This window comes from Alosa alosa, chromosome 2 (genome assembly GCF_017589495.1).
Source record: "Alosa alosa isolate M-15738 ecotype Scorff River chromosome 2, AALO_Geno_1.1, whole genome shotgun sequence".
NCBI lineage: Eukaryota > Metazoa > Chordata > Actinopteri > Clupeiformes > Clupeidae > Alosa > Alosa alosa.
This window is the reverse complement of record NC_063190.1, coordinates 29,663,543-29,674,317: the sequence shown is the minus strand read 5'-3', so window position 1 is coordinate 29,674,317 and position 10,775 is coordinate 29,663,543. Positions and strand designations below refer to the sequence as shown.

At 38.7% G+C, this 10,775-nt stretch overlaps 1 protein-coding gene across 1 annotated transcript; it reads left to right on the top strand.

Annotated features, from left to right (window-relative positions):
• Window positions 1-242: 242 nt before the first annotated feature.
• LOC125290997 (ubiquitin-conjugating enzyme E2 D2) lies at window positions 243-10,464 on the top strand. Its single transcript, XM_048237494.1, has 7 exons — window positions 243-484; window positions 2,951-3,014; window positions 3,358-3,389; window positions 5,749-5,826; window positions 7,134-7,239; window positions 9,441-9,534; window positions 9,644-10,464. Exons 1-7 carry the CDS (start codon window positions 461-463, stop codon window positions 9,687-9,689), a joined length of 444 nt encoding a protein of 147 aa, XP_048093451.1. The 5' UTR covers window positions 243-460; the 3' UTR covers window positions 9,690-10,464.
• The last annotated feature ends 311 nt before the right edge of the window (window positions 10,465-10,775 follow it).

Genomic DNA, 10,775 nt, shown 5'->3' with positions numbered 1-10,775 from the left:
CTAGCCCATGGAAGCATAAACAACAAGCTATAGCCTGTCGTCCAGTGTTGCGTAGCGTAAACGACTTTCCCTAAATAGGCAAGCAATACTTCCTTGCATTATTAATATGTATGAAGCCTTCATTTTATAGGGAATGAAGAAACCTCTCCTCCCATTCGCAGCCATAATGGCCTCAGTTGGACTGTAGAATCTTGCGCGCGCTTGTGGCACGTTGGCGGATGTATTCAAGGGCGGAAGATGTACTACAGCATCATCATTGGAAGTAATGCGGTAGCCGCTGCTGTTGGTTGAAGAACTTCGGTCACATCGGTATCTTTCAGTTTCGCTCTAAAATAGGGCGACTGCCCGGCTTTTGCTCCGTGGATTTAAATCAGTTTGGACGTTTATTCAGTTGTTCTCAGGGGGTTTCACTTAATAGAATATAAATAGCACTTCCCAGGGACAGCGACAGAACAACACAATGGCTCTTAAAAGAATTCACAAGGTAAGGTTTAACTTTATGCTAGCTCACATTACACATATTGCTTAGCATAATAAGCTAGTACTAGATAGCACAGGCCTGTAGTCCCTATTTAGTAAACGTCACATTATTAGTAACTTAAACAATATAGCATACGTTACTCGTTGAGTATGTGCACATAAACGAGTAAGTATCTACCATTATAGTTTTATAGCATTTTGGTCAGTCGTGTTAGGTGTAGCAGGTATATGAACTAAACCAACGTTACGTTAAAGCGAGGTTGTAGCATCAACCATCTCGCTAACAAAGCTGTACCATAGCTAACCCTAGCCTCAGAGTAGCGTTGCAGATGGTATTAGCATACGCATTGAAAGGTAGCTGGGGTAATTAAATGACACTATCTACAGTTAACTTGTTAGTTTAGCCCACCTAGACACCAAGGAAACTTTGTCAATGTGCCATTTGCCTGCGTACATGCCATCGTAGCTACCTTAGCAATTATTGAAACATATTTTGTCAGGGAACGACAGCTAACGAACTTGGCTAGGTAGCAATACAACTGTTAGCACATTGCTGAACAGTCTGTGGCCTGTTTACGAGGCAGCAACAAATAGAATCTACTGCCAAGCTTCTTGCTAGCCTCATTACTTAGACGTTTACTGTAGCACTATTGGGTGTGTAGCGGCAGCTAGTTCCACACGATCTATCAGTGACTTCTGTGAAGTTTAGATCGATAACTGATGCTAGATAATATTACTTTAGTAACGTTAAACTTAACGTTAAGCAATGCTTGTTGGCTTAGAGGAGTTGCTGTTTAGAATGCGGTAGCTGCTAGTAGTTAGCGTCGGCTCACTGGTGTTCTTCAAATAAGCTAGGATAACTAGCCACTAACGTTAGCTACGTTATTATCCAACGTTACTAGCGAACCACCAGTTTCTGAAGGCTAGTTTAATTCCTTGTTTCGTTTGTTGCCGATTGGTGTTATTAACGTTGGCCTACGATAGCTGACAATCAACTTTCCATGGAGCCAACCGGGCAACGTTAAACGTTAACGTTAAAGTTTTGGGGTTGGTTACCATCATGTATTAGCCAACGTCGAGATGGGTTGCTATCGTTCATTTTTTGTAACATTAGCAGATATAACCTAAACGTTAACGTTATTTAGATAGCAAGTTGGCAATTGTCACGTTACTAGAGAATAAACAAGGATCTTTATATGATTGTTTTCGATACCTATGATGGCAAGCTTATTTGCAGAAGTAACGTTAACCTTAGTGGTCTGTTAACTCGCCAGTTAACAAGCTAACGTTATCTAAATAAAATGTTAAAGGAAACTAATAACATTACAAGAAGGTGTTGAAATTGCTCGCAGCTTAGCTGGGTGCCACATGCCTTCACATTCGACCTGCGTGCATAGCTAACAAGAAATTAAAGTTGCATCGTAACGTCATAACGTTGCAAAGTGGATTCATAAATCAGACGTCGTTTTAGTCTATTTATACTTGATATATTGAACCTGTATGGAAAGGATTAATGGTATAGAAACTTATTCATTGTTAGTTACATGGATGAGTACCGTCTTATACGTTTTGTGGTGGTTTACTACCTTATCTTCCGGTGTGTAAGATGAGATGGATAGACAGATATGTAGGTAGATACTTTATAGGTGTCCAGAACCAGAAGTCTAGAACTACCCATGATGATGCATACAGTGAGTGCACCATAGTGAGATGATAATCTAGCCACTATAACAACTCTTGAAAATATGGTGCATATGCAACATGTGTGCACCTTTGATCATACCATGCTGTTTCAAAGCCCAAACCACATATTTGTCACAATCCCTTTCATGTAACTCCTCAAATGGCCATCTAGACCCTCCCATCACTGAGATGTTGTGGCACTTTACTGTGAGCTTTGTCACTCATTCTGCCACACTATACTCCTTGACAGATTTTTAAAAACCCCAGATTTAAACAATATGTAGCTTTTTTTTCTCCAATGCATATCTAAATATGGACGTGTCCTCAAAGCTTTGTGTAAATCGGGCTTATTGAACTGTTTTGGCAGCATTAGAGAAATTCCCTCTGTAACCTTGAGCGCCAGGTTGGCAGTCAGATTAAAGAGCACACGTGATTGGTGGGAAAGACGGGATGGAGAGGTTAGTCTCAGAAGTTTTGAATCTCTGGATTTAGCAGCAGCTGTAACCTTAACCAGGCATTTCCTGTCATTACTCATCAGGTTGCACAGGCCTAGCAGTGAGGCGATGATTAGAGGAATAATTCTTCTTGACCCTTGACCAGCCAGAAAGACTTGATGGTTACCTTGAAAATGAATGGAATGCAAATGAATGATGGAATTAATTTAGATCCTAAAATTGTTTTCATTTATAGAAGCAGAAAGAGAAAGCAGTTGAAGATGTGAAGGAAAGAGGTAGTTTGCCACAGTGGCTTAAGGTTGTAATCTCTCTATGTTGTGTTGTCTCTTTAGGAGTTAAATGATTTGGCACGGGATCCACCGGCGCAGTGTTCAGCAGGACCAGTAGGAGATGACAGTAAGTCACTGCCCGTTTTATTTTGCTCAATTTAAATACATGTGGGTTGAGTTGTAATTACACTGGGTCAGCTGTGCAATTTTACATTACATGATGCAGGTTCCTAGACTGTATTAAGCTCACTTAATGACTAATGGCTTAACCACAGTCAGAATGCTCTTATAATGTCATTGAACTTCACCTTGACACTTAATTGCCATTTTATGTGGTTCTTTCTGTATAATTTGTATACATGTCAGTGTTTCTCCTACAACATATACACATAAAAGATACTTTCTGGATGGCATGTTTCTTTATTGTTTATGTATGGTATACTTCTAACTGTTTTCCATGGTTATTGCAGTGTTCCATTGGCAGGCGACAATTATGGGACCAGTAAGTGTATTTTTTTTCTACCTCAATGAATTTTGAAGCTGAAAGATGGCCTTAAAGATGAGCCAAACAGTCCAGCCAAGCACATTGAGTAGTCTTTTTTAATTTTACGCCTTCAGTGTTTCCCAGACATTGATGTTCTATGTTGTACTATTTCAATTAAAGAAAAGCACGCAGCCTTTCCTTGCCCCGCCCCACTCTCTCTCGTAACGAACCCGCTGCCCCTCCTCTGCATGTGCATTTAACAAAATATTCATTCACGATTGCGTCAGAAGGATTGTTTTTGCCACATAGAAGCATTGCATAGAACACGGCGGGCTAAATTGCTATTAAATCCGCTTAGCATCGTGACCATGCTGCGCAAATTTGTTCAAAACTGCTGCATTAAAGTTAACTCTGCTAAGGTCTTATCACAACATTACATTGAGGAGACTAAACTTAGTTAAGTTATGCAATCAAGCAGTATCTCAAAGCTTAACGTTAGAATACTGTTTGGATGTCGAGTTTAGCATGCTTACTTACAGCTGCTTGTCAATTTCGTTACTCATTTTAAGAGCAATAACCATATATTGCAATGTTAAGGAATTCATGTTTTTTCATTCAGATATGTAAATCAACATGTATAAATTGCCATTAGTCAATTAATGGTGAGATAATCGATAATCGAATTGGACTGAAAAAATTAATCGTTAGATTAATTGATGCATCGAAAAAATAATCGCTAGATTAATCGTTTAAAAAATAATCGTTTATCCCAGCCCTACCGTCATGTGATGGATAGGAATCTAGTCAGGTTTAATGCTACTGTTGCAATCAGGAAAACGAAGCCTGAAGCCAAGCGCAAATACACAGAGGAACACAGGATATTCAAAATGAGGATTTGTCTTTTTGTAGCATAACGTGTTTTTAACCAAAATAACACTGTAAAACACATGTTCTACATGTTGGTTTGGGACTTGGTATGCCAGATGATGCATGAGGCTTCAAACCTGAAAATTTCCCAAGAGTTTTCCAAAAGACACTGACGTTTAAAGGTCAGTCAGAGAAGCAGACTCGTTTTCTTTTTGTTCATTTTCTTTTCGAAAATTAACGGAACACTCGACGGTCACATTGGCATTATATCAGTTGTTATATTGCAGCATTGCTCATGCTAATAAGTCATTCAGTTTTGGGGAATTTGTGATGTGTCATCATCTTTAATGATGTGTCAGATAATTTTTTGGCTTGCTATCCATTCCTGAAAATTAATATTTGTAGCAACTGCCAAGTGTCTCACTTTGAATGAAAAGGAAAAGAGCTATTTAAACTGTATGTCTCATTAGGCGCAGTGCTGTTGTAGTGTGGGCATCTTTTTTGTTGTGTGACTCTTTTGAGTGCTCATTTTTTTTGGGCTCTTCATGCTGGACTGGTTAGCCACCCCTCTGCTAGACCTTATTATGACGTGATTTACAACAAGTACTGATGCAGTGTTGGTGCTGCCACTGGAGAAATACATCAATTTGTTGTGCTTGAAATTAACATCACGGATCAAAGAGCAAAATTATAGTCAACATCAATTTAAAGGTTATCTAAGCAATGCTGGCTAACGTCACTTCTGTTGACTTTCAAACAAAACAGAGAGCTAGCTCGCTACTTCCTCCCCCTCCCTCCCATGCAATTGAAACTCTCCTAAACTCGTATCTCATCTATGATTTGCTGGAACAGTTTATGTTTTTATGGGCTAGGTTTGCCAAGGTTGTTTTTGTTGCCGTTTTTGGAGCCTGGGCTGTCCACAGAGATCGCATATTTTTTACAGTGTATTCAGGACACAGACAGCTAGCGGTTGGTTAGGTGATGTTTGCAGTAAGTGACATAAAATGTTTAGCCTAAAAAACGCATGGCATCGCTTAGAGCACCTTTTAAGGGTCCATAGTTTATGCTTGGCGGTGAAAAACTTGAAAGATAGAAATTACAAGAAAATGGGTCATATCTGTACCAAGACTCTTGAAAAATCCCAAAAGTTCCTGCATTGGATGGGTGGTTATAGTTTACTTTACACTAGGGAAAAGGGTGCAATTATGTGATATTTATGCGTGGCATTAGAGAATTGAATGAGCACAATATCACCCTGATACCCGATACCAGCATCGGTGCATCCTTAATCATGTTAATTATCAGAGGTAGTTTACTTTGTTGAAATAAAACTTAAAGTAGGAATGGGGACCGGCACAAAAGCCAGTTAATTCAAAGGACCCCAAGTTTAACCCTCTGTAATGATTCTACATTGGGTAATGTCAAAGCTTCCGTGAAGATTCATTTACCCCCAGCAAGTGACTTATGTGTTTATGAAAAGTAACTCTCTCATATTTTCTCCCCATTGTAGAATGACAGTCCATACCAAGGTGGCGTATTCTTCTTGACCATTCACTTCCCCACTGACTACCCCTTCAAACCACCAAAGGTAAGGTCCATGACCATACCATATCTGCCACCTCCAAGTACAGATGGTTGCTAGATGCAACATTGCTAGAGGGGATTACTGGTTTTTAATTAAAATTGGATCACGCTGGCATTCAAATGAAAGGCAGCACAATTAAAGCACTTCACTATAATTGGACAGTGCCAGCATCAGTCCATTAACTGTTTATTTGCCCACTTTATCTTCGCTGCCTCTTCTAAAGGAAGGAAATGTGCCTTTTAATATTTGTGTATTATTGTAAAAGAATTACAAGGCATCATCTTGTCTCCAAATTAAAAATGCAGAAATGATATCTCTTTAATTTCTTTTCTGGAAATAGAAACAACCAGTGTGTAATGTAAGGGCCATTTTTATTGGCCCTTTATGTATTTTTGCCTCAAAACTCCCTTTTCTGTAAAACTGGTATGTTTATGCAAACAATGGAGTACCGAAGCCATGACGTAGCATTGTCAAGGCAGCGATTTCACTGGATCTAAACAAATCAATCTACCATTAGAAATCACCATAGCGTGGCTTTCTTAATATATTTCAATCATTTTACAACGTTTCTAAGATGTTAGTATATATTTTTTACACTGTAGGAATCACATATTACAACATATATTCATACCAACACAATCAAATTCGTGACTACAGAGTTTTATTTTAGCATGGGTTTCCTCCGTAAAAAAGACCAGCAAGTAACTTCACAGCATGCGGTTAAAATCCTTAAATTCACGGACGTGTTTTGGCTTTATTTTTTTTGGTAAAAAACGTCACTCTTAACAGCCGCCAGTCTTTGAGAAGACGTGAAATATCCACTGGAATTTTGTTTCTTACTATTACACCTGCCAGGGAATTCGTGTTATGTGGCTAAGCTGCTGCCTAGCAGGTAAAGCACGTTTAAATGGCTATAGCCTATATTTTAAAAAAATTATTAGCTAGAAATGATGCCACATGTCTACATTCAATGGCATTTAAGCCACTTCAAAAGTTTGTTTAGATCCAGTGATTCTGCCGTCGTGGAAACGCTATGTCACACTTCGGGACTCTATTGATTCAAAGTACTTATTCACCAGTTTATAAATAGAAGGATTATATTTGTAAACAAAAATGGAATGTGTGTAACATTACATCAGACCAGTGAATGGCCAATCAACTTGCAGGGGTTGTCAACACTGGCTTTGTTGTATCAGACTGCTAATTGATATCAGATTATGCATGTTGTGAAAGTTAACAAATACTGTCCTATGTATATATCCTGTATTATCCATATTGAGGTGATCATGCAAAATCTTTGTTTTCATTAGGTTGCATTTACCACAAGAATCTACCACCCAAACATTAACAGCAATGGCAGCATTTGTTTGGATATTTTAAGGTCACAGTGGTCGCCAGCACTTACCATCTCCAAAGGTGAGAAACAACAAGAATGAAAAACACAATTGGCCATAATTTAAATGATGGGCAAAGTCTAAAAGCCTAACTAAAGCTAATTTGGTAACTAACTAGTTTGATAACATCAGCAAGATCACAAGCACAAACGGCTTAATGGCTCCCACATGCTACACAATAGCTTAAATACATGCACAAGGAACTTTGCACTTTGCTTGACATTTAAATTAGGGTCCTATGTGTACTCACTTAAAAACAAAAAATGAAGCAGGACAGGTTTGAACCTATATGTGGTAGTGTGAAACAGTAAAGACATTTCAGTATAGTAATGATTTTGCCCGTCTATGATTCTAATAGACTCCTGTGTTGTTTCTCTACAAAATGTGTTAAGACTTTTTAGAAAATGTAGAAATATTTAGAAGAATTAGATTATGGTAGGTTTGCATGTAGTTATTGTTGCAAGTACAGTTGCTAAGCAAGTTAAATGGAGACAATCCTCTCAGATGTTTCTAATTGGTTGAATTATAAAAACTTGGTTAAAGCAACATAAGGTGATGTATAAAACTAGTGGACTAAAAGCAAAGAGCCTTTTTATCTGTGACAGAGTTGGCACTGATAAAAAAACAAACTAGTTTACCAGGAAATGCATTTTGGTGATGTCTTTGACATGCATTTTCCTGATGCATTTTCTCAGTGTAAGAATAGGTATTTACCCTTTTTACCTTTTTTATTTGCCTTTTAGCCTAATGTTTCAGAGCACATTGGGAAATGTGCCTAGCACATTGGGAAATGACTCTAAGGAGTTAGTCAGCGTGTCGAAAAACTGACAAATAGGGTAATTTTCCTGGATGGGACAACATGGTTACAAAGTGCAATACCAGTTGTTCCAAGCAGACATAGACAATTATAGAGACTCTATTCTCCCAGTATTATCAGTCATCGTATTGTAGAAATGAGTTTGAGTCTACAATGGTGAGCGGGAAAAGAATGTAAACAAACAAACAGTCTGTTAGCATTAATGTTACTTTGCTACTGCAGTCTACTACTTTAAAGGTGCAGTCAGTCATTGCGCAGGAAGTCGCGTTTGTTTGTGTTTGTGTTTATATTCAAATTTATTAGCAGATGCTCTTGTCCAAAACAACATTCATAATATTTTAGCCAAGAACCAAACGAAACACACCACAGAGGTAGCTCACCCCTTTTTTCAGTATTGTATGGGGGGCTCTCGTCACTGATATTTTGACCTCCAGAGCAAGGTGACCCAATGTAGTGTATTAAGTAATGTACTGTAGAATCCAGGTCTAATCAGTCCCATGGACATTTTTATGAAAATATCGTGTCAATAGGCATACAACCTTGGACAATTTTCTTTTCTTTTCAAACACCTGTTTATTTTTTAAAATTATCAATAATCTTGCAACACCACCCCTTAAACAATTTGTGAGCCTTTGTAGACCCACAAGTAACATGAGGACCACAAGAGCATCATCTAGGGGGGATTGCACAAGTGTGGTTAGGCATTCCACCTTTGGCCAAACCGCTTTCTCAGTGAAAACATCAGAGTTGTGGAATAGGATCCCTGTCATTATTAGACAAAGCACCACATTCACCGCCTTAAGAAATGGTTGAAAGCAAACCAACGCTGTGCACATTTCTATTCATTGATTCTTGTCTCTAATGTTTATTTTCATCTTATTTCATGTTTTTAGTTCCCATCTCATTACTCAATTTTATTACTCTGTATGTATCACTGTGATGTGTGTGTTGGGTCGTTGCCCCCACTCCTCCATTTTGTCTTTTAATTTGATTAACATCAACTCCTGTCCAGGTACAACAGATGTAAATTAGCCTTGTGGCTATAATCTGGCCCAATTATATATTGAGCATTGTCCCTGTCAAATAAACGTAAATAAATAAAAAAAAATACCAGTGAGCCGCCACCCGCAGCATAGCCTATAGGCACTGGTGCAGTGCTTCACTTTTTGCCACTACCATTAAGAAACTGTCGCCATGCTTTCATGTTTCACTGCTAGCTTATTTCAGGATGGACTGCATAAACATAAATCTAGTCAGATCTGTGGATCTGCGGTGTATCTTCACAGACTAAGGGCTAGTCCACACGTACCAAACCAATCTTTTTTCCATCCGTCTTCCCTGGAACCATATCAAGAATATTTGCGTCGAAATGTTGGAATGTTCTAATTCCTTCCCTTTCTCCACAGTTCTGCTGTCCATTTGCTCGCTGCTATGTGACCCGAACCCAGATGACCCCCTAGTGCCTGAAATCGCCCGCATCTACAAGACAGACAGGGAAAAGTATGTTGTTGTTGTCTTCTTTTTCCCCCTTCAGTTCTGCATCATCTGGATTTTATTTTTGTAAGTGCAGATTCATATGTCAACTCTTGTGTTCTCCTCCTGATTACAGGTACAACAGGATAGCTCGGGAATGGACACAAAAGTATGCAATGTAGCTTCGGGGCAGGAGATTTCGAGGACCAGCCTCTATCTATGAGGACTAGAGGCACATTGACCATGAAGAGGAAGAAGTCATGTTGGTTTCCATTAAGTGTTTTCTTTGAGCCACACCTTCTCTCTCCTCCTCATCTTTCTCCTACATTCCCATCTTTTACACGCCCACCACCCTGCCCAAGCCATGTTGTACATATTTCCAATTGCAAATTGTATTACCTCCAACCCCCCACACTCACTCACATGCACACATCCCAATATTTCTCTGCCCTCTTCCCAGTCCCTCTCGCTCTCTTGTCTTGTCATTATCTCCACCAATGATTGGATCACATGAGACCACAAGGAACGGCAAACACTTTTTCTATTATTGGTGGGGTGTACACATGCATCTTATAATGAGCTGGTTGAATATGGTCACACCTTATACCAGTAATTACTGTTAGTTACTTATCAGTTAGAATACCTCTCACCCCTGTTTGCCATGTAAAGGAGTTTTTATTTGGACCATGAATTGAAGCACGTTCATTTGAAGCTGAATGAAAAAGCTTCGACATATTTTATTTCCCTCAGCTTGTCGAGCTTTTTTGTCAAGTGGCTTTTTTTTCTTTCACTCCCACTTTTTTTCCCTTTTTTTCTTTCTGTTTTACTATCGATCTGGATATGCAAGGATATGTAGTCCTGACAGACACACACACCTGTATATTTAATTACCTGAGAGCTCGTCAAGCTTGTGTGTTGATTAAACTGTGTAATAAAAAAATGATTACTTAAAATGTAGGTTTTGTTTCTTTGCAATTATGTTTGTTGAAATGTTAGTAATGAAGGTTTGTAGACTTATTAACTGCTGCATAGATTTTCTCTAGGTTAGCATTTTATGGATGAAGAAAAAAGAAAAAAAATTCTTGATTGACTTTTTCTAGTCGATGCAGTTATGGAGTGAGCACTTTAAAGGCACCCTATGCATTTTTTTGCAGTTTCTTTGCTGTTTCTTGCTTTTTGCTCACAGGTTTCTCTGCAGAGCTCCCCCTATAGCTTCAGAGTATATATTTTACTTTTCTCTTTCCATGTTCCTCCGACAACAGTTTACT